General features: G+C 44.3%; 1 protein-coding gene across 2 annotated transcripts in view; it reads right to left on the reverse strand.

Annotated features, from left to right (window-relative positions):
• The window catches only part of LOC144602120 (protein DEK-like), a 38699-nt gene extending 14854 nt beyond the window's left edge, over positions 1 to 23845 (reverse strand). The window contains exons 1-7 of one of the 2 annotated variants that reach the window (XM_078414838.1): positions 23741 to 23845; positions 14859 to 15000; positions 14449 to 14562; positions 12988 to 13097; positions 10422 to 10516; positions 5637 to 5757; positions 4707 to 4880 (exon numbers count right to left, since the gene is read on the reverse strand). In XM_078414838.1, coding sequence (XP_078270964.1) covers positions 4707 to 4880; positions 5637 to 5757; positions 10422 to 10516; positions 12988 to 13097; positions 14449 to 14562; positions 14859 to 14973 — 729 coding nt within the window. In that variant the 5' untranslated portion in view covers positions 14974 to 15000; positions 23741 to 23845. Of the gene's footprint in view, positions 1 to 4706; positions 4881 to 5636; positions 5758 to 10421; positions 10517 to 12987; positions 13098 to 14448; positions 14563 to 14858; positions 15001 to 15838; positions 16098 to 23740 lie in introns of those variants that run through there. The other variant, XM_078414845.1, reaches the window with a different exon arrangement.
• Between the last annotated feature and the right edge of the window lie 774 nt (positions 23846 to 24619).

Here is a 24619-nt window from a genome sequence, read left to right on the forward strand (position 1 = left end):
TGGCTCCTACAATGACTGTGTAGTATCTAATATGCTGCAGTCAATACTTTATATGAATTCATGCAAAGGCATCTTCCACATTGTGAAAGCAAGTCATCCTTAACTCTCAACTACTGTTTAAGTTGATGAAGATGAATATGCCCTTAGTTTTCTTTCATGATTTTAGAGGTCCCCCTTCCACTAACTTGTCCAAAGTCATCATATAAAAATCACTTCTTTAAAAGTCTCTTCATTTTGGCTTTTACATCTTGTAGCTGCACCCTCAGGTCTTGATTTATCAATATAATATTCCGGATTTACTTTCTAAACTGGTTATTATGGCCACCGACTGTTATAGTCATACAGCATGGAAACAGGCCCATCAGCCTGACTTGCCCGCATCGACCAACATGAACCATCGATACTAGTCCCACCTGCCTGCGTTTGGCCCATACCCCTCTAAACCTATCCTACCCATGTACCTGTCTAAATGTTTCTTAAAAGTTGTGATAATACCTGCCTCAACTACCTTCTCCAGCAGCTGGGTCCATATACTCCCCCCCCTTTGTATAAAAAAGTTACCCCTCAGGTTCCTATTAAATCTTTACCCCCTGAACTTATGTCCTCTGGTTCTAGATTCCCCTACTCGTACCTGATCTATTCTCGATTCCCCTACTCGTACCTGATCTATTCCTCTCACGATTTTGTACACTTCTATTAGATCGCCCTTCATCCCCCTGCACTCCAATGAATAGAATCTTAGCCCGCTCAACCGCTGTCAATAAACCAAGTCCTTGAGTCCTGGCAACATTCTCCAAAATCTTTTCCGCACCCGTTCCAACTTGACATCTTTCCTCTAACATAATGCTGAAAACTGAACACAATACTGCAAATGTGGCCTCACCAAAGTCTTCTATAACTGCAACATGACCCCCTAACTTCAAAATCAATACTCTGACTGATGAAGGCCAAAGTGCCAAGAGTCTTTTTGACCACCCATTACCCCCGATGCCACTTTCAAGGAACTATGTACCTGCACTCCTACAGTGCCCTCCATTATGTTTGGGACAAAGACCCATCATTTATTTATTTGCCTCTATACTCCACAATTTGAGATTTGTAATAGAAAAATCACATGTGGTTAAAGTGCACATTGTCAGATTTTATTAAAGGGTAATAAATTGTGAATGATCAGCCATGATCACAATGAATGGTGGTGCTGGCCCGAAGGGCAAAATGGCCGCCTCCTGCACCTATTTTTTTGTTTCTATGGTATTTTTATACATTTTGGTTGCACCATGTAGAAATTACAGCTGTATTTATACATAGCCCCCCCCCCCCCCATTTCAGGGCACCATAATGTTTGGGACGCATGGCTTCACACGTGTTTGTAATTGCTCAGGTGTGTTTAAATGCCTCCTTAATGCAGGTATAAGAGAGCTCTCAGCACCTAGTCTTTTCTCCAGTCTTTCCATCACCTTTGGAAATTTTTATTGCTGTTTATCAACATGAGGACCAAAGTTGTGCCAATGAAAGTCAAAGAAGCCATTATGAGACTGAGAAACAAGAACAAAACTGTTAGACATCATCCAAACCTTAGGCTTACCAAAATAAACTGTTTGGAACATCACTAAGAAGAAAGAGAGCACTGGTGAGCTTACTAATCGCAAAGGGACTGTCAGGCCAAGGAAGACCTCCACAGTTGATGTCAGAAGAATTCTCTGTATAATAAAGAAAAATCCCCATACACATGTCTGACAGATCAGAAACATTCTTCAAGAATCAGGTGTGGATTTGTCAATGACCACTGTCCGCAGAAGACTTCATGAACAAAACTACAGAGGCTACACTGCAAGATGCAAACCACTGGTTAGCCGCAAAAATAGGATGGCCAGGTTAGTTTGCCAAGAAGTACTTATAAGAGCAACCACAGTTCTAGAAGAAGGTCTTATGGACAGATGAGACAAAGATTAACTTATATCAGAATGAAGGCAAGAGCAAAGTATGGAGGAAGGAACTGCCCAAGATCCACCTCATCTGTGAAACATGGTGGTGGGGGTGTTATGGCCTGGGCATGTATGGCTGCTGAAGGGACTGGCTCACTTATCTTCATTGATGATACAACTGCTGATGCTGGTAGCATAATGAATTCTGAAGTGTACAGACACATCCTATCTGCTCGAGTTCAAACAAATGCCTCAAAACTCATTGCCCAACGGTTCATTCTACAGTAAGACAATGATCCCAAATATACTGCTAAAGCAACAAAAGTTTTTCAAAGCCAAAAAATGGTAAATTCTTGTGTGGCCAAGTCAATCACCTGATCTGAACCCAATTGTGCATGCCTTTTATATGCTGAAGAGAAAACTGAAGGGACCTAGCCCCCAAAACAAGCAAAAGCTAAAGATGGCTGCAATACATGCCCGGCAGAGCATCACCAGACAAGACACCCAGCAACTGATGATGTCCATGAATTGCAGACTTCAAGCAGTCATTGCATGCAAAGGATATGCAACAAAATACTAAACATGACTACTTTAATTTACATAACATTGCTGTGTCCCAAACATTATGGTGCCCTGAAATGGGGGGACTGTGTATAAACACTGCTGTAATTTCTACATTCAGGCATGTGAGTGAGGTCAAAAAAGAGGAAAAGAGCTGAGCGCTTGCGTGAGACATACAGCGGGGGTAAAAAAAAAAACTGGATTTTTTTTATAATTTACACACAAAATTACCAGTTTCAAGCCTCTTTTAGTGCATTTCAAAGTAAAAACGGACATTACAAAATAATGTAAATATGTCACTGTATACTAATAACATTTTTTATTATTTTAATTAATTTAGTTATATAATCTTGCACTTAAATTTAATATTTACTCATTACAGTTCCACCAGTGATTATCTGGCACTCTTGGTTCCAGAGCTTTGCTGGTTTATCCAGCCAGCCAAGGAAGTCGGCTATGGGGATAGACGTGCTGGCTCCAGCTGGGCTGGAGTTCCAGAGCCCTGGCCACAGGTTGCAAATTCAACCCACCGATCGGCCGTGGAAGTCCCGATGAGGTCGAGATCGGCTGCCTTGCCCAGCCTAGGTGCCACATTTGCAGGGAGACTTCCAGGGCGGGGGGATTTCAAGTGGGCTCTCGTAATTTTGTCCGGATTCCGGCTATTTCTCGCGGAACCCCTAGCGACCTCTAGCGGAACCCTAGTGTTTCTTTTCTTTTTTTTTCGATCCGATTTCTCCTTTGGTAAACGCGATTTTGGTAAAGTGAAAAACTCGGAAATCATGCACAAAGCGTGGAAAATGGATTTAAAAAACGCGGAAATTTCACATGCCTGTACATGGTGAAACCAAAAATGTATAAAAATGGCCTTTATTAAAATTTGACAATGTTCACTTTAACCACATGATTTTTTTCTATTACAAATCTCAAATTGTGGAGTACAGAGGCAAATAAATAAATGATGGGTCTTTGTCCCAAACATTATGGAGGGCACTGAATATTCCTCTACAATACTCGTAAGAGCCCTACCTTTCAGTGTACGTTCTGCCCACGTTGGACTTTCCAAAATGCATTACCTCACAATTCTCTGTATTAACTTCCATCAACCGTTCTCCAAGCCACCTGCCCAATCGATCAATATCCTGCTGCAATTTTTGACAACCATCGCCATGACCTGCAATGCCACCCACTTTAGAGTCATCTGCAAACATGCAAACATGCCATGTACATTCTCATCCAGAGAACATTCTGTACAGTTATGGCCATTTTCAGATTTTTTCATTGTGTTTACGCTCTAACAACATTCTTGATTATCCACCTGTTTTCAATCACTCAATCATTACCTATTCTTCTCGCTAACTGAAAAGCTTTAATGACTACTAATGAATAGGACCAAAGAAAACAGACCAATATTTAGGGATGAATAGGGTTCTCTTTTAACTACAGAAAGAAAAATGTGGACAATTTAATTTTTCCATGAAACCTTTTAAATGGAACGTCATCAATAAGTCATCACTCAGACTCCACGTTAAAATTTTCATTTCTGTGGGTGGCTGACAGCTTGGCATTAGATTATGGGTCAACTGGTACTGCAGAAACGAAAGCTTTACAGCAGACTTTCTCCCTGATATCTATATATTTAAAATCCCTTATGCAAGGAATGAGGAACCGTGCATCCAAATTCAGAATTATATAGATCTTAACTGGCAGATAGAAATACCACGGAGTTGAAAATAATTTAGTTGTAGACAACTACAGCAAGAGCCCACCATCAGTTATTACCTGGCCTGTCAGAATTACCAGGACCGACATCCCAGATTATGTAGTGAATACCCTATAGTGGAAATTGCACATATAACATCTCCAAATTGTTTGCCTGCTTCTAACTCACCTCTGCAAGACAGATCACAGTCCCTAAGAAACGCTAGCTGGGCTCAGCACCCACTGCCCTTTCAGACAGTTCCAAAGACTCAGACAGAAACAATTGCCATGCACATGCTTTTATTAGATAACCCGTTACTTTTAAATAGTAAACCCCAAATCTGGAATCCCACACAAAAAGAAGTATCCTCTCCACATCTACTTTGTCAAGCCTACAGTTAATATTAAATGTTAAATATGTTGATTAAGTCCTCCCTCATTGCAATTGCATTCCAATATAAATGTAAAAATCCAGTCAATTAAAAAAAAAACTCAATACGTTCAAGAATGACAATTACAAACCTCAACTGCTTCTTCCACGTCACTTTCATGTGACGATTTTTCTTCTTTCTTTTCTTCCTCACTGCTTGATTCATCTGTAAGAATCTCTTCTAAAGGCTTGGATTTCTTTTTCTTGGACCCCAAGCTTTCTTTCTTTCCACCCTTTTGACGCTTTTTCTTAGGCTTCGGTAATGACTACAATTATAGTTAAGTACAAAATAATTCTGTTAACAAATTTATTGATCTGCAAAGTAGTTTTAAGACATGCATTTTTTTCTATCTAAATAAAGAGATAGAACCAACAATTTTGTTTGCAGCATTTTTGTCAATTTGGTTACCATGTTACATTTTTGGGACATGAGAATAAGATTACTTTACACTGATACATTTTAATATTAACTATTTTTTATTCTATTGAGCTACCTTATTGGTCTGGATCATAGGCGATGTTGCTTGTGATTACACAAATGACGTTTTAGCAGAAATTTGAAGCAAACTTAAAACACCCTATGGTGTCAACCTCTGCTCTCCATTATCAAGCCAATTTTAGATCCAATTTGCCAACCAGCTTTAAATCCCACGAGCTCTAATTCTTTTGGACCAATTTCACATCTAGGACTTCGTCAAAGACTTAAAAGTCTACTTAGATTCAACGCCCTAATTAACACATTTTGTTACCCATTCAAAAAATTTCAACTCAAATTGGTCTCAATCAAGATCACCCTGACAAAACCATGCTAACTGGCTTTTGATTAATCCTCACCGTCGCCAATATAAATTAATCCTGTTCCTCGTCCCTACTACAGACTTGCACTAATTACAAGGCAAATTCTTGCTGCCCTTCGTAAACAGTTAAGATATTGCAGTTTAAATATCCAGTTATTTAAGTGTAATTTATACAGCGAGTTTTTTGTTATTTCAAAAAAGCAACCCAGATTTCAAAACATCTACCTTCCCAGATGCCTTGGGTTTCATCAAGAAGTTCAAAATTTTTGAAACAATTTCATCTTTTGTGCCCTTTCTTTCCAGATCCAGGACAGTACAGATCACCTTCAATACTGAAATTGGATTCCTAAAATTACGGAGGGAAAACAGAAAGCATCAATAGAACTGTAAAAAGCATTATAATGCACACAATGGAAGTGTCTTCAGATACACGATAAATGTATAATGAATGAGATTGATGATAAAATAGGCCGAAATCAGCATGGCTTTGTGAAAGGGAGGTCTTGCTTGACAAATTTGCTGGAATTCTTTGAAGTAAATAACAGAAGTCAGTAGATGTTGTTTACTTAGATTTTCAGAAAGCCTTTAACAAGGTGCCACATGTGAGGCTGCTAAGGAAGATGAGAGCCCAAGGTATCAAAGGGCATGGATAACAGGTTGGCTGGATGGCAGAAGGCAAAGAGTGGCAATAAAGGGGGCTTTTTCTGTTTGGCTGCCAGTGACGAGCGGAGTTTTGCAGGGGTTGGTGCTGGGGCTGCTATTCTTCATGGGACCGCCATTCTTCACGTTGTATATTAATGATTTGGACGAGGGGATTGAAGGCTTTGTGGCCAAGTTTGCTGATGATACGAAAATAGGTGGCAGGGCAGGTACTATAGAGAAAGCAGGGGCTCTGCAGAAGGACTTGGACAGGTTTGGAGAGTGGGCACAGAAGTGGCAGATGGAATATAGTGAAGCAAAGTGTGGAGACATGCATTTTGGTAGTAGGACTAAAGGCATCGACCATTTTCTAAATGAGGAGAAATCGGACGTGCAAAGGGACTTGGGAATACTGGTGCAGGATTCCCAAAAGGTTAATCCACAAGTCGAATCGGTAGTAAAGAAAGCAAACTCAATGCTCGCATTTATTTCAAGAGGGCTTGTGTACAAAAACAAGGATATAATGCTGAGGATCTATAAAGCCCTGGTAAGGCCGCAATTGGAATATTGTGAGCAATTTTGGGCACCATATCTGAGCAAGGATGTGCTGGCTCTGGAGAGGGTCCAGAGGTGGCTTACACGAATGATCCCAGGAATGAGGAGGTTAACCTATGATGAGCGTTTATCAGCACTGGGCCTGTACTCGCTAGAGTTTAGAAGAATGAGGGGAGACCTCATTGAAACATACAGAATAGTGAAAGGCTTGGATAGAGTGGATGTGGAGAGGATGTGGAGAGAATGTCTCCACTCGTGGGAGAATGTAGGACTAGAGGTCATAGCCTTAGAATTAAAGGATATTATTTTAGGAAGGAGACGAGGAGAAATGTATTTATTCAGAGGGTGGTGAATCTGTGGAATTCTTTGCCACAGAGGGCTGTGGAGGCCAACTTAATGGATATTTGAAAGACAGATAGACAGATTCTTAATTAGTACAGGTGTCAGAGGTTATGGGGAGAAGGCAGGAGAATGGGGTTAGGAGGGAGAGATGATGAATAGTGGAGTACTCTTGATGGGCCGAATGGCCCAATTCTATTCCTATCACACATGACCTTATGACATAAATTAATTAACCTATGCAATTGATCAAAAGTTTTCATGTGAAGTTTTTAAATCAGTGACTTATCACAGGCAATCACTAGACCTGATATTCTTGGGACTCAGTTTACCGGCACTTTGACAGGACAGATTAGTTGACCCTCCACATTCATGATCATCCTGGGAGGGGATGGATAAACGTTTTTGATGAAGACATTTTCAAACAATTCTATATCAATATTTTTAAATCATTATTCTTAGAATAAGCTAACAAAACATCGGCAAAAGCCTTACAAAAAACACATGAAACAGAACAAAGAAAATTTTAAAATATCACGTTTTTGTTTCAAAACACAATAAAGTTCCTCCAATTGGATCCCACCATTTGCCACATCTTCCCATCTCCACCCCTTTCGCTTTCCGCATAGACCGTTCCCTCAGCAACTCCCTGCTTAACTCACCCCTTCCCACCCCCTCCCCAAGTACTTTCCCCTGCAACCGCAGGAGATGCAACACCTGTCCCTATACCTTCCCCCCTTGACTCCGTCCAAGGACCCCGACAGTCTATTCACGTGAGGCAAAGGTTCACTTGTACCTCCTCCAACCTCATCTACTGTATCCGCTGTTCCAGGTGTGGATTCCTATATATCGGCGAGACCAAGCGCAGCTCGTTTTGCTCAGCCCACCTAAACCTACCTGACCTCCCGGTTGCTAAACACTTTAACTTCCCCTCCCATTCTCACACTGACCTTTCTGTCCTGGGCCTCCTCCATTGTCAGAGTGAGTCCCAGTGCAAATTGGAGGAACAACACCTCATATTTCGCTTGGGTAGCGTACACCCCAGCGGTATAAACATTGACTTCTCGAACTTCAAGTAACCTTTGCCGTTCCTCTCTCTCCATCCCTCCCCGGTTCTTCGACTAGTCTGACTCTCCTTGTTTACTTTTTATCTGTTTGCTTTGTTGTTACCTTCTCCTAGCTAACAAGCTATTCTACATTTTCCTTGATCTCCATCCCTTTTGTTTTGTTTTTACACCTTACATTTCCTTATCTCTGTATCTCCCTCTCCACTGATTCAGTCTGAAGAAGGGTCTCGACCCAAAACATCACCCAAACTTTCTACCCAGAGATGCTGCCTGTCCCGCTGAGTTACCCCAGCATTTTGTGTCTAACATATAACATATAACAACTACAGCATGGAAACAGGCCTGTCCGGCCCTACCAGTCCACGCCGACCATTCTCCCTGACCTAGTCTCATCTACCTGCACTCAGACCATAACCCTCCAATCCCCTCCTATCCATATACCTATCCAATTTACTCTTAAATAATAAAATCGAGCCAGCCTCCACCACTTCCACCGGAAGTCCATTCCATACAGCCACAACCCTCTGAGTAAAGAAGTTCCCCCTCATGTTACCCCTAAACCTTTGTCCCTCAATTCTGAAGCTATGTCCCCTTGTTGGAATCTTCCCCACTCTCAAAGGGAAAAGCCTACCCACGTCAACTCTGTCCGTCCCTCTCAAAATTTTAAAAACCTCTATCAAGTCCCCCCTCAACCTTCTACGCTCCAAAGAATAAAGACGCAACCTGTTCAACCTCTCTCTGTAGCGTAAGTGCTGAAACCCAGGCAACATTCTAGTAAATCTCCTCTGTACCCTCTCCATTTTGTCGACATCCTTCCTATAATTTGGCGACCAGAACTGCACACCATACTCCAGATTCGGCCTCACCAATGCCCTGTACAATTTCAACATTACATCCCAACTTCTATACTCGATGCTCTGATTTATAAAGGCAAGCATACCAAACGCCTTCTTCACCACCCTATCCACATGAGATTCCACCTTCAGGGAACAATGCACAGTTATTCCCAGATCCCTCTGTTCCACTGCATTCCTCAATTCCCTACCATTTACCCTGTACGTCCTATTTTGATTTGTCCTACCAAAATGCAGCACCTCACACTTATCAGCATTAAACTCCATCTGCCATCTTTCAGCCCACCCTTCCAAAAAGCCCAAGTCTCTCTGTAGACTTTGAAAATCTACCTCACTATCAACTACTCCACCTATCTTAGTATCATCTGCATATTTACTAATCCAATTTGCCACACCATCATCCAGATCATTAATGTAAATGACAAACAACAGTGGACCCAACACAGATCCTTGGGGCACTCCACTAGACACTGGCCTCCAACCTGACATACAATTGTCAACCGTTACCCTCTGGTATCTCCCATTCAGCCATTGTTGAATCCATCTTGCAACCTCACTATTAATACCCAACGATTTAACCTTCTTAATCAACCTTCCATGTGGAACCTTGTCAAATGCCTTACTGAAGTCCATATAGACAACATCCACAGCCTTGCCCTTATCAATTTCCCTGGTAACCTCTATCTCAAAGTTCCAATATAATTTGCTGATGTTGTTGGTGCCAGGATAAAGACTTACTTCAATTTTCTTACACATTACCTGGCATAAATTTACCTGCAAATCAAGCGAGTAGAAATGGAGCAGGAAAGAGACAGCTTCAGCTGCAAACCCAGCCACATTCCTGATCCTTGGTATTCATTCCTTAACTTTGGATCTGGCCACACACTTGGCTCATGGATGGAGCCCAGACACACTCCGGATTCCTGACTCTGGCCACACTCCCTGCAAGTCCACTGGATATCCCCTAACCTAGGCTCACATTCCAGACCCATCAGTGAGCCAGATGTCAGGCCTTCTGGAAATTATAGTTCACCTACTGTCTGCTTTTTCCACACACATTGGCAAAGAACCCCAATAAATTGATCAAACAGGATTTCCCTTTAAAAATAAAGCATAGTGACCGATTACCATGATTTATGTGACCTGTTGTAATATTTTTGAGAACAACTTCCAATATTTTCCATGGCAGTTATTAAATTAATTGGTTTTTAGTCCGGCTTTATCTCTTTTCCTTGAATAATCCAATTTAAAAAATTTGATTAAATCTTCCCCAAATCTAGGAAATTTTGAGAAAATAAAACTAATACCTTAATCATCCCATCAGTCCCTTCTTTTAAGACCAGAGGATGCTTCTCACCAACAGATTAACCTCCAAAAAACTATTTATTTTAATATATATCTTTTCACACAAACAGCAAATATAATTCACACCAAGTGCACATTCAACTAATGTTAATTATATTCTGACATTGACGTGACAGCATGTTTTCAAACATTCATACCCAACAGAATTTTATTTTGAATGCAAAGGTAAAATTTAATAATTGGTTACTCACTTTTTCAGTACCTCTTCTTTTTTCTTGTGCTGATCACTGCCACTTTCAAAGGAGAACCCAGTAAAGAGACGAATGTTTCTCTTTAATATGGGAAGCTAAAATGCATCAATTACAAAAAAAAAACATGAATAAAGTTTATTTAAAGCAACTTTCTGAACATTAGGGCAAAAAGGGAGTCCTGAGATAGCTCTGGCAGATAATAGCTCTGGCAGGTAATGTTGATGAGAATCCAAAGAGACATCATTAAGGGAAAGAGGGCAATTAGAATGGAAGAAAGGACCTCTCAGAAACCAAACTAGTCATCTGTGTGGTGATGGGCAAGGTCCTCAACAAATAATTCTCTGTTTTTAACATGGAGAAAGACAAGAATGGGGAACTTGGAATAGTTAACTGATATCACTTGAGGACAGTTTGGATTATGGTCGAGGATGTGTTGGAGGTCCTAAGGTATATGAAGGTAGATAAATCTCCAGGGCTTGATCAGATAAATCCGAGGACAGTGTGGAAAGCTAGAGAAGAGATTGCAAGAGCCCTGGCTGAGATATATGAATGATCACTAGACACTGATGATATGCCAGAAGACTGGAAGGTGGCTAATGTTATGCCTCTATTAAAGAAGGGCTGTATGGAAAAGCCTGCTAACTATAGCCTGTGAGCCCAACAGCTGTAGTAGGCGAGTTACTGGAGAGAATTCTGAGGGAGAAGATACATAAGCATTTTGATAGACAGCACAGCTCGGGATAGTCAGCATGGTTTTCTCCGTGGGATATCGTCCCCTATGAAACTGATGAGTTTTTTGGTAGAAACCAAAAAAGTTAATGAGGGCAAAGGCCTTTGAAAGGTTTCTGTATGGTAGACTGCTCTGGAAGGTTACATCACACCGGACGGATCCAGGGAGAGCTAGCCAACTGGATAGAGAATTAGCTTCATGGAAGGAAGCAGAGGATGACGGTGGCCTGTCACTAGTGGTGTACCTCAGAGACCGATTGCTGTTTGTGGTTTATATCAACAACTTGGATGAGAACATACAAGGTACGATTTGTAAGTTTACAGATGACACTAAAGTGGGTGGTATCGTAGACAGTGAAGGTGGTTATCAAAAATTAAACCAGGTATTTGATCAGCTGGGCAAGTGGGCTGAGATGGCGAATGGAGTTTAATACTGATAATTGTAAGGCGTTCCATTTTGGGAAGTCAACCCTGGGCTGGATCTTCACGGTGAATGCATTCAAGAGAGAGCTGGATAGAGCTCTTAAGGACAGCGGAGTCAGGGGGTATGGGGAGAAGGCAGGAACGGGGTACTGATTGAGAATGATCAGCCATGATCACATTGAATGGCGGTGCTGGCTCGAAGGGTCGAATGGCCTCCTCCTGCACCCATTGTCTATTGAATGGTAGGGCCCTGGGGAGTGTCATAGAGGATTGAGGATTACAGGTAATTTTTTCTCTGAAAGTGGCATCACAGGTAGATAGGGTGGATAAAGTGGCTTTTGGTATATTGGCATTCATCAGTCAGAGTATTGAGTATAGAAGTTGGGATGTTATGTTACAGTTGTACAACACTTTGGTGAGGCCTAATTTGGGGTATTGTATTCAGTTTCAGAAGACATACGTGTAAGGTAAGAGGGTAAAGATTTAATAGGAATGAGGGGTAACTTTTTCTCTTAATAGAGGGTGATGGGTATTATGGAACAAGCTGACAAGGAAATAGTCGAGGCACGTACCATAATGCCATTTAAGACACTTGGACAGGTAGATGGATAGGAAAGGATTTGAGGGACATGGAGCAAACACATGCAATTGGTACTTGTTTAGATGTGGCATCTTGGTCAGCATGGATAAGTTGGGTCGAAGCCTGTTTCTGTGCCGTATGACTCCATTACTCGAGATTACAGTAGAAAAAAGGCATAACACTTCCCCACTGTAATTAACTTTTACGTGCAAGCAGTACCTTTTAGTACACAAAAGGTCTGATACAAATGATTAATAAACTTGTCACGTGGCTGGATAACAAAATAATTATGTTTAACCCTTTAAGAGGTGCACTGTCACGAAAAAAAGCACCGGATTTAAGTATTTGCATTTAATTAACGAGTTGCTGATCTACACAATAAATATATATATTTTCCTTTGTTTTTATTTGCACTATCTTTAACCTCATTGAATTAGGAGGGGATTAACCAACAAAAAAAGCACTGCTGTGAGTATTCACCAGTCTGTTTATGCATGGAGCAGACCGCGTTGATGGTAATATCAGTCAAATTTGAACATAGCCACTCAAAGCTTACAAAGCAAAAGCAAAAGACCACATCAAGTAGTACGCTTCTGTAAAGGAGTCCCTTTACGATTGTCAGAAAACTTTACCCACAAAATAACAATGGCTTGTCTTGTGCAATCGCTGCATATCAATTTGGTTACAATGCAAAAAAAAATTAAGCGTGGGATTCACCCCCGAATTAAATAAGCTATAATTTGTTTTTTCCAAATGCTAAAATCATACTGCATAGAAACAGATTGTTGAACTACTTAAAATGATCAATCTCGCGTAGACTTTCAGTCAGCTTACCGAACCTGGCCTATTGTATAAGATTTTGTGCAGAGTTTTGAGATCTTCAGCCTTAGTTTTGCTCATGAAATACTGTATCCTTTCAATTTCTCCCAGCCTTGTGCCTCTACCTAATCGATACAAAATCAAAAATCAATCATTGCTGCTCCGACAAGTTTCCATTAGCAAAGCTGTTATCCAATCAAGACCTTTTTAAATAAAGTTAAAGAAAATATTGGTCTTCAATTTCAAAAGTTTAAAACTTTCAAGGTTTGCTGAGTTAGCAAGGCAGCTGCAAAAATAAAATTTAATTGGATTTATACAAAACAGGTCCATCTTCCTCATAAGCATCTTTCCAGTATTTTGCCTAACCAACAGTACATTGTTAGCCAAATACCAAAAAGAGGGAGAGATCAGGAGATAGAAGAGGAAATAAATATCATGCGGGATCCTTTTTATGCTATCCAATAACTCCTCTTGAAATGCGCACATGAACACTGTACGTGGTTCAGTTTGGGATTTGGGCCACATTTGGTTGAACATGCACATCGTCGTGTGTAAGAAAGAACTACAGATGCTGGTTTAAATCGAAGGTAGACATAAAATGCTGGAGTGACTCAGCGGAACAGGCAGCATCTCTGGAGAGAAGGAATGGGTGACATTTCGGGTTGAGACCATTCTTCAGTCTGAAGAAGGGTCTCGACCCAAAACGTCACTCATTCCTTCTCTCCAGAGATGCTGCCTGTCCCGCTGAGTTACTCCAGCATTTTGTATCTACCATGCTCATCATCGTAATTACACAAAGAACCTCTGGGTGCTTCAGTTTCCTCCCACATTCCAAGATATTTGGATTGATAGAATAGTAGGGTACTGTAAAAGTGTAGGTGAATGATAACATCTGAGATGAGTTGATGAGAATGTGGAGAGAACTTTTAAAAATTTGGAATCATGGGAATAAAAATCTTACATATAATACATATTGAACACATCCAGTTGAGCTAGAGTGCCGTCATAATACAAGTTTGTAAATTCAACAACAGAACCATTAATTCTTAAAACCTCTTTCAGAGCTTGAGGAAAATAGTTTCACCTGTTACTAACAATAAAGACATACTAGTGTTTGAAGTGAGAAACGAACAAACTAATGGCTTTCATGTTACATTGTTTCTCAGATTTTTAAAAGTATTTGTTTGGCATTATTGTACATCAACTTATTTTTTCCTTTAATATTCAATTTTTAACAATCAAAATATTATGGAATAAAGTGGTCTCCCTATGTCATGATACATGCTTTACCCAGTGATAACATTTGAAAGTAAATCATCCTTGTTCCTTCCACAGACCATAATCTATTATGAATTCTAAGGAATTTATTCAAACCACTCAGGTTCTTCACTTTCCTGGTTTCCTCATAGAAAAGATAAATCCATTAAAACATTAAAATATTAGCAATTATAAATTACTAAACTTTGAGATGTTTACCTTCAGGAACACTAAATGTCTCTTTTGCAGACGGTGTCACTTGTAAAGTCAGTCTTTCCACCTTTTTCTTTTCCCTTTTTCCCTCTACAATCGGGCTTCTTTCCAGCAATCCAACTATAATATTAAAAATTATATTCTTGTAAATGATGAAACAAGGAACTGCAGATGCAGGTGTTACCAAGGAAAGACAGAAAGCGGGTCAGGCAGCATCTCTGGAGAATATGGATAGGCGATGTTTTGGGTCGGCACCCTTCTTCAGTCTCTGTCGTTACTTCTTCAGTCAACATCTTTTGTGCATGTTCTCCAGGGACCCTGCTTGACCCACTGAATTGCTCCAGCACTTTGTGCCTTTAAAAAAAAAATGTTTGACAAGATTCTTAAATTATTTTAAAAAAAGATTTGTACTTAACCTCGCTCTTCCTCCTCCTCTTCACTTTCCAATTTTTCTATTTTTGTGGAAGACTTGTCAGGCTTATTTCTCTTCTTTGTTCCTTCAGCCTTCTTTGCTTTCTCAGGCGTAGCCATCTTTGCAAACACGTGTGGACAGAATATCTACCAATTTCCAATTAATACACATTAGCATTTGGGTAGATGATATTAGCATTTTAATAAAAGTGCATTCTAATTGGATCATTATCTACTTAAAAAATCTAACTCCATGATCTTATTTTTATTTCCTCTTGTCAGATCAACCGTGATTATTTTGTATTTGCCACCTGCTCTCAATCAGCACTCAAATAACGATGTGCAGTCTCTCAATCTCCAACACTGATATTCTGTTTCTTCTCTGCACCCTCTGCCATCTCTGCAATTCAGAAATTAAACACATTTTAAGTTTTAGTTCTGATTAAATGTCATCAACCCGAAGTGTCAATTCTGTTTTTTTTGTCAGGCGCTGTTGTGCAATTGCAACACATTGTGTTTATTTGCTTGAAACAATTCAAATTGGAGACGGGGTTGATGTGTACAACCAGTAGCAATACTGGAAGATACCGAAATGTAGCCTTTGAGCAAAAACCTTAAAACTGCATTTCAGTCTGCTTTGCAGGTGGCCGGGAAAAAAAAAATCAAGTACCATTCCCGAGAAACGCGGGAAAGTTCTCATGCCCTGGCCACTAGTCATGCCTCCAGGAAATATTGGTAATTATCTTATAATAATAATAATAATAATATATTTATTTTATATAGCGCCTTAACACATGCACAAAGCGCTTTACAAATACAATTAACATAGAAACAAACAGACAAACTATCCTGACGGAAAAGCGGCGAATAATCAACGCCAGCGTCCTCTCACGTCAGGGTCCGGCAGTAGACATTAAAGAACACAAGACACACAGATACAATTTTTTACACAAAACAGCCATCACAGTGATTGCTCTAGGCATACCCTCACTGTGATGGAAGGCAAAGTCTTATCTCCTCCTCGTTCTTCTCCCGTGGCGCCACGAGGTGATCGAGGCTCCCAACCCCTTGAAGCCCCCACCGGGCGATGGAAAGTCCCAGGGCCGAGCCGAGCAGGCCGATGAAAGTCCTGAGCCCCCACCGGGCGATGGAAAATGCCGCGGCCGAGCCACGCAGGGCGATGAGAGTCCTGAGCCCCCACCGGGCGATGTAAAGTGCTGCGGCCGAGCCACGCAGGGTGATGAAGGGCCTGCGGGCGGGTTGATCGTGCCTCGTGCTTCGGGGCGGTCGAAGCTGCTACGGCTGGAGCTCCCAAAAGCCGGTCGCCAGCCAGGGACCTGCGAGCTCCCGATGTTGCGGTCTGCAGGGCCCACGGCCGAAGCCTCTTATTGCTGTTTGTGGAACCTCACTGTGCATAAATTGCATGCAGAGCTCCTACAGTTCAAACTTAAATGGTTTTAAGTGCTTTGGAATGTTATGTTGCAAAAGGTGCTATAACAAGAATTTCCTTCAAAACAGCATTAATCATCAGTCTTGTTGGGCACAGTCAGGAATGTTGGCCTTCATAACAAGAGGAGTTGAGTATTGGAGCAAACAGGTCCTTCTGCAGTTGTACAGGGCCCTAGTGAGACCACACCTGGAGTATTGTGTGCAGTTTTGGTCTCCAAACTGGAGGAAGGACATTCTTGCTATTGAGGGAGTGCAGCGTAGGTTCAGGTTAATTCCCGGAATAGCGGGACTGTCGTACGTTGAAAGACTGGAGCGACTGGGCTTGTATACTCTGGAATTTAGAAGGATGAGAGGGGATCTTAGTGAAACATAAGATTATTAAGGGATTGGACACGCTAGAGGCGAGAAACATGTTCTCGATGTTGGGGGAGTCCTAAACCAGGGGCCACAGTTTAAGAATAAGGGGTAGGCCTTTTAGAACAGAGATGAGGAAAAACTTTTTCACTCAGAAAGTTGTGAAGATGTGGCATTCTCTGCTTTAGAAGGCAGTGGAGGCCAATTCTCTGGATGCTTTCAAGAGAGAGTTAGATAGAGCTCTTAATGATAGCGGAGTCAAGGGATATGGGGAGAAGGCAGGAACGGGGAACTGATTGTGCATGATCAGCCATGATCACGGTGAATGGTGGTGCTGGCTCAAAGGGCCGAATGGCCTACTCCTGCACCTATTGTCTATTGTATTAATGAATTAAGTGGTTAGTGCTGTTATAAACCACAGATTTAAAAAAACATTTTTTGGTAATTTTGTCTCCTTAGTAGATCTGCGCTCCTTATAATTTGGGCTACGCATCTATCTTACAAGTCAAGTTTAAAGAACGATGTATTTACTTAGAAAGAATGTCAATGTTACTGGATCTTAATTTTTCTCAATAAACATAACTAGCCAAAAACACGACTAATAATATCTCAAAGTATATATATTGTATCTGATGGACTGGAAACCACCAGTTACAAAATATTTCTTTGGAAATTTACAACAAGCAAAACCTCTGAAAAAGGTAATGGGTCACTGTCTTTTCTCCAAGGAAGTGAAGTCTAAAATTAGTTGGTACATGTTCAAGGTGGGCAGGTTGCGAGATTTAAAAGGGGCCAGAGGGGCATTTTTTCCCCCCACACAATAAAGGTGGTGGATAGGTGGAATGAGCTACCAGGGAAGCTGCACACGCAGTTACCGTACAGTGTTTAACAGACATTTAGACAGGTGCATGGATAGGGAAGATTTGGAGGGCTATGTTTAGGTTTGTTAGTTTAGTTTAGTTTATTGCCATGTGTACCGAGGTACAGTGAAAAGCATTTTTGTTGAGTGTTATCCAATCAGCAGAAATACTATGTATGATTCCAATCAAGCCCTCCACAGTGTACTGATACAGGATAAAGGGTATAATGCAGAGTGCAAGATAAAGGCCAGTAAAATCCAATTAAAAATATTCCCTTGGGTTACCAATGAGGTAGATAGTAGGTCTGGATTGTTCTCTAGTTGGTGATAGGCTGGTTCAGTTGGCTGATAATCACTATGACGAAACTGTCCCTGAATCTGGAGGTATACGTTTTCACACTTCTGTACCTCTTGTCTGATGGGAGAGGAGAGAAACAGGGGTGTCCAGGGAGAGACTCGTCCTTGATTATCCTGGTGGCCTTGTGGAAGAAGCATGAAATGTAGATGGAGTCAATAGAAGGGAGGTTGGTTTGGATGATGGGCTGTGTCCACAATTGTCTGCGATTTCTCACGCTCCTATTTGCTGTGATGCATCCCGATAAATTGCTTTCTACAGCCCATCTGTAGAAGTTGGCGAGAGTTGTTGGGGACATGCAGAACGTCCCAGGCCTTGAAGCTCTCAACCATTTACATATTGGCACCTTTGATGCTGATTGAGACAAGTACTCCACCATACTTCCTGGAGTCATTAGCTGGCTCTTTCGTCTTGCTGACATTGAGAGGGAGGGTTATTGCCCTGGCACCATGTCACTAATTTCTCTGTCTCCTTCCTGAACACCGTTTCATCACTGTTTGTGATTCGGCCCACCACAGTGGTGTCATCTGCAGAATTGTAGATTGAATTATGGCAACATTTAGCTGTACAGAATAGAGGGAGTATAATAGTGGACTGAGAACACATCCTTGTGGGCTCTAGCGTTGAGAATTATTTTGGAGTAGGTGTTGTCACCTTTCCTCACATTGTAGGTCAGAAAGTAAAGGATCCACTGGCAGAGAAGGGGAGCTGAATCCTAGGTCCAAGAGATTGGATGGGACTATGGTGTTGAAGGAAGAGCTATAATCGCTAAATAGGTATCTAATAGTAGATAATAGGTATCCTTGGTGTCTACGTGTTCTGGATACGAGTTTAGGGTCAGCGAGATGCTGTCTGCTATGGATCTGTTGTGACATGGCCAAACAGAGGCAAATGGAAGTAGCTCAGAAAGACAACTTGGGAACACAATGGACATTGGACCGAAGAACCCCTTTCTGGCTTGTACTGAGGATAATACCTCGAGAAATACCACAATTTAATAATTAACTGCATTCTGTATCTTCACTGTATTGCACAGGTGACAATTCAGTTAACGTGGCCTTTTTACCCCCAAAGAACTCTCCAATTAGTTTCACCAGCCTACTTATTCTCCGTCATTCTGAAATTTTACTGCAGCAAATATTTATCCAAAAAACCTCAAAAAATCTCCATAATTCTTCAAGATTATGTGCTTCTTTCTCTGACTAAAGAAGTTATTCTGAGCTCCTTGAGAATATTTATTATGTTCTCGAGGAGCCCAAAATACTATCGTAAAATAGTTTGGACCTGTACATGTTGGGAGTATAGAAGGATGAGAGGGATTCTCATTGAAACCTACCAAACAATGAAGAGCCTAGCGTGACTGTGGAGAGGATGTTTCCAGTAGTGGGAAAGTCTAGGACCAGAGGGCACAGTTTTGGAATAAAAGGATGTACCTTTAGAATGGAGATGAAGAGAAATTACTTTAGCCAGAGGTGAATCTGTAGAATTCATACCCACAGGTGGCTGTGGAAGCCAAGTCATTGGGTATTTTTTAAGCAGAGATTTAATAGATTCTTGATTAGTAAGGACGTCTAAGGTTATGGGGGAAAGGCAGGAGAATGGGGTTGAGAAAGACATATAGATCAGGCATGATCGAATGGCAGAGTAGACTTGATGGGCTGAATGGCCTAATTCTGTTCCAATGTTTTATGGTCTAAATTCCTAACAGCGCGATCAGCCAGCATTGGGAGTTATTTTTATCCAAATATTTGTTTAGAGTTTGCCAATTACCAATTTTAAGAACATCAATATGACTGGTGATGGGATAAGATGTCATGCTTTACACCAATTCAATTTCTCAGTCTTCCATAAAGAATGAGTTTCAGCTTTACTTATTGTATAGATTAACCTTGAATATCTGACTCAAATACTTCATTCCAAACAATTTACAAAGACAGGAAATACAAGAATATGGGGTAAATTTGAATACTTTGCATAGTGGAGTCAAAGGGAGAAAATAGTAAGAATGGGTCTAGTTGCCTACAAGGAGGGAATGCAAAGACAAGGCCTGCTTTCCAAAAGGTTTTGAAGAAAAGATAATGTCCTAATAAAGAAGGAAAGGAAAGAACTTATGACATTCTGACCGGTCAGGAGAGATGGAGGGGGGCAATATCTCCTGATTGAGGCATTTCTGATTGTCTCAGAACAGAGAAGGACCGTGCAGGACTTGGACGAGGAAAAATAATAATAATAATAAAACCTTTATTGTCGTTGCAACAGGTACAACGAAATTAAAATTCCAACCCTCAAACAATAGAGAAATAAAAGAAGTGCAGATCCTGGTTAATACACTAAAGAGTTCGCACAGCGCTGGAGTAACTCAAGAGGTCAGGCTCTGGAGAACATAGATAGGTGATGTTTTGGGTCAAAATCCGACTTCAGACTGATAAGCACTTTATGTCCTTCTATCCCTCAAAAAATGACTGATCTTTGGAATGATTTTCCCAGGCAGGCTACGAAGGAAACAGCCATGATGTTCATTCAATATACGGTTAACAAATTACTGACTATTAAGAGAAGCGGGGGATTTGAAGATCGTGGAGGAAAAATCAAGTTAGAGCTAGAACAGCCATGATCTTGCCGAAAAGACTGGAAGGGGTTGGATCTCTGCTTCTTATTCTTGTGGGGTTTTTTTTGTTTAAATGACTGGTGTGACAATGCAGGACGGCCTTAAAAGATGCCAAGAGGAAGTAACTGCAGACACAAGCAGGGAGAGGTGGGTGGTGTGGTGAGCCACTGTTTATAAACAACGTTACTGCTACTTGATCAGCTTCTCTGCGCGGAATAGAGACGGCAGTACTCCTTCACCCATACCCCCTTATCTCTCCCACTACACCTCACTCTTTACCCCCACCTCCTCTACCCCATCACTCTCTCTCCAGCCCCCCTCTCTCTCTCCAGCCCCCCACTCTCTACACCCCCTCACACTCTCTACCCCATCACTCTCTCTCTCCCCTCACTCTCTCTACCCCCTCACACTCTCTCTCTACCCCCTCGCACTCTCTCTCTACCCCCTCGCACTCTCTCTCTACCCGCTCACACCCTCTCTCTACCCCCTCACTCTCTCTCTACCCCCTCACCCTCTCTCTAACCCCACACTCTCTCTCTACCCCCTCAAGTCAAGTTTATTTGTCACATACACATATAAGATGTGCAGTGAAATGAAAGGTCACCCACAGTCCAGCAATAGAGCAATAAGAATAAACAATTTCACACTCTCTCCAGCCCCCTCACTCTCTCTCTCTCTACCCTCTCTCTCTCTCTCTCTCTACCCCCTTCAAACTCTCTCTCCAACCCCCCTCAAACTCTCTCCAACCCCCCCCCCACTCTCTCTACCCCCTTCAAACTCTCTCTCCAACCCCCCTTCACTCTCTCTACCCCCTTCAAACTCTCACTCCAACCCCCCTCACTCTCTCTCCAACCCCCCTCAAACACTCTCTCCAACCCCCCTCAAACACTCTCTCTACCCCCTCTCTCTACCCCCTCACTCTCTACAACCTCACACAATCTAGCCCCTCACTCTCTCTCTCTCTCCCCCACACACTCTCTCTCTACCCCCTCATTCTCTCTCTACCCCCTCACATTCTCTCTCTACCCCCTCAATTCAAGTCTATTTGTCACAAGATGTGCAGTGAAATGAAAGGTCACCCAGTCCACCAATATAATAAAAACAATTTGACATGCTCACCAGCCCCCTTACGCTCTCTTTACCCCCACTCTCTCTCTCTCTCCAACCCCCTTCAAACTCTCGCTCCAACCCCCCTCAAACTCTCTTTCCTACCCCCTCCCTCTCTACACCCCTCTCTCTCTCTACCCCCTCACTCTCTCTCTCTCCAACCCCCCTCACTCTCTCTCCAACCCCCCTCACTCTCTCTCCAAACCCCCTCACTCTCTCTCTCCAACCCCCCTCACTCTCTCTCTCCAACCCCCTCACTCTCTCCAACCCCCTCACTCTCTCCAACCCCCCTCACTCTCTCTCCAACCCTCCCTCAAACTCTCTCTCCAACCCCCCCTCACTCTCTCCAACTCCCCTCACTCTCTCTCCAACCCCCCTCACTCTCTCCAACCCCCCTCAAACTCTCTCTCCAACCCCCCTCACTCTCTCTCCAACCCCCCTCAAACTCTCTCTCCAACCCCCCTCAAACTCTCTCCAACCCCCTTCACACACTCTCTCCAACCCCCCTCTCTCTCACCCCCTCACTCTCTCTCTCTCTCTACCCCCCACTCTCTCGCCAACCCCCCTCACTCTCTCTCCAACCCCCCTCAAACTCTCTCTCCATCCCCCCTCAAACTCTCTCCAACCCCCTTCACACACACTCTCCAACCCCCCTCTCTCTCACCCCCACTCTCTCTCTCTCTCTACCCCCACTCTCTCCAACCCCCCTCAAACTCTCTCCAACCCCCCTCACTCTCTCTCCAACCCCCCTCACTCTCTCCAACCCCCCTCACACTCTCTCCAACCCCCTCAAACTCTCTCTCCAACCCCCTCACACTCTCTCTCCAACCCCCTTCAAACTCTCTCTCCAACCCCCCCTCTCTCACCCTCTCTCTACCCCCCACTCTCTCTCCAACCCCCCTCTCTCTCTCCAACCCCCCTCAGTCTCTCTCCAACCCCCCACTCTCTCTCCAACCCCCCTCACACTCTCTCTCCAACCCCCCCTCTCTCACCCTCTCTCTACCCCCCACTCTCTCTCCAACCCCCCACTCGCTCTCCAACCCCCTCACTCTCTCTCCAACCCCCTCACTCTCTCTCCAACCCCTCTCAAACTCTCTCCAACCCCCCTCAAACTCTCTCTCCCACCCCCCTCTCTCTCTCACCCCCTCTCTCTCTCTCTACCCCCCCCACTCTCTCTCCAACCCCCTCTCTCTCTCTCTACCCCCCACACTCTCTCTCCAACCCCTCTCAAACTCTCTCCAACCCACCTCAAACTCTCTCTCCCACCCCCCTCTCTCTCTCACCCCCTCTCTCTCTCTCTCTCTACCCCCCACACTCTCTCTCCAACCCCCCTCACTCTCTCTCTACCCCCCACACTCTCTCTCCAACCCCCTCTCTCTCTCACCCCCTCTCTCTCTCTCTCTACCCCCCACACTCTCTCTCCAACCCCCCTCACTCTCTCTCTACCCCCCACACTCTCTCTCCAACCCCCCTCTCTCTCTCTCTACCCCCCACACTCTCTCTCCAACCCCCCTCACGCTCTCTCTACACCCCACACTCTCTCTCCAACCCCCCTCTCTCTCTCTCTACCCCCCACACTCTCTCTCCAACCCCCCTCAAACTCTCTCTCCAACCCCCTTCAAACTCTCTCTCCAACCCCCCTCAAACTCTCTCTCCAACCCCCCTCGCTCTCTCTCTACCCCCACACATTCTCTCTTTCTCTACCGCCTTCTCCCTCCCCCTTCTCTCTCTCTCTTTACCCCTACCTACCTCTCTCTTCCTCGCCTCCCCGCAGCCGATCTGCGGATCCGGGGGCCCATTGCCGTAGCGGGCGGGCGGGCTGAGGGATCGACTGACGGACGGACGGACGGACGGCCGTTTGCTGAATGAAGGCCGCGGCGTTGTTAATCTTTCCTCACAACAGTCAGTCAGTCAGTCCCCGGGAGAGACTGTTTCCCCTCACACCTCCGCGCGTACAATAAAGTCCGGGTGCCACAGACAAGGCGGCGATCGGATCGGAACGGGACGGGACGGGGGGAAGGGGCGTTATTTTACTTGTTGTGAGGCGATCCGAGCGCACGATCGAGGGGGAGGGGAGAGAGACGCGGGATTTTAGCTGCGCTCCGTGAGGCGAGATGAGCCCCAGAGGACCAGCGGGCGGGCGGGCGAATTTTACCTGAGCTCCGTGAACCGAGCCGAGGACCAGCGGCGGGCGGGCGGACGGGCGGGCGATCAAGCGGGCGGGCGGGCGCTTCTTCCTGCGGTGGGTGGGGGGGGCGGGCGCTTCTTCCTGCGGTGGGTGGGGGGGGGGGGGGGGGGGGGGCGGGCAACGGAATCTCGCGCCGCCAGCAAGCGGCCGCCCGATTCAAAATGGCAGTTGTGGCGCACGCGGCAAAAGCGGCAGCCAATGGAAGCGGGCGGGCGGACGCGCGACGGAGCGGAAGGCATCAACTCTATGGGCCGAGTGGCCGGTCTCCCCCCCCCCTCTTCCCCCTCTTCCCTCCTACCTCCCCCCCTCCTTCCTACCTCCCCCCTCCTCCCTCCCTCTTTCCCCCTCCCTCCCTCTTTCACCCCTCTCTCCTCCTCCCCTCCCCCCCTCTCCCCCCTCTCTCTCCCCCCTCCCTCTTCCCCCTCCCTCTTCCCCCTCCCTCTTCCCCTCCCTCTTCCCCCCCTCCCTCTCCCCCCCCTCCCCCTCCCCCCCTCCCCCCTCCCTCTTCCCCCCTCCCTCCCCTCTCCCCCTCCCTCTTTCCCCCTCCCTCTTCCTTCCTCTTCCCCCCCTCTCTCCCTCCCTCTCCTCTCTCTCCCTCTCCCCCCCCCTCTCTCTCACCCCCCCATCTCTCTCTCCCCCCCCCCTCTCTCCCCCCCCCCCCCCTCCCTCTCCCCCCCTCCCCCCTCCCTCTTCCCCCTCCCTCCCCTCTCCCCCTCCCTCTTTCCCCCTCCCTCTTCCCCCTCCCTCTTCCCTCCCTCTTCCCCCCTCCCTCCCTCTCCCCCCCCCCCTCCCTCTCCCCCCTCCCCCCTCCCTCTTCCCCCCTCCCTCCCTCTCCCCCTCCCTCTT

The sequence above is a fragment of the Rhinoraja longicauda genome, chromosome 2 (assembly GCF_053455715.1).
Source record: "Rhinoraja longicauda isolate Sanriku21f chromosome 2, sRhiLon1.1, whole genome shotgun sequence".
NCBI lineage: Eukaryota > Metazoa > Chordata > Chondrichthyes > Rajiformes > Arhynchobatidae > Rhinoraja > Rhinoraja longicauda.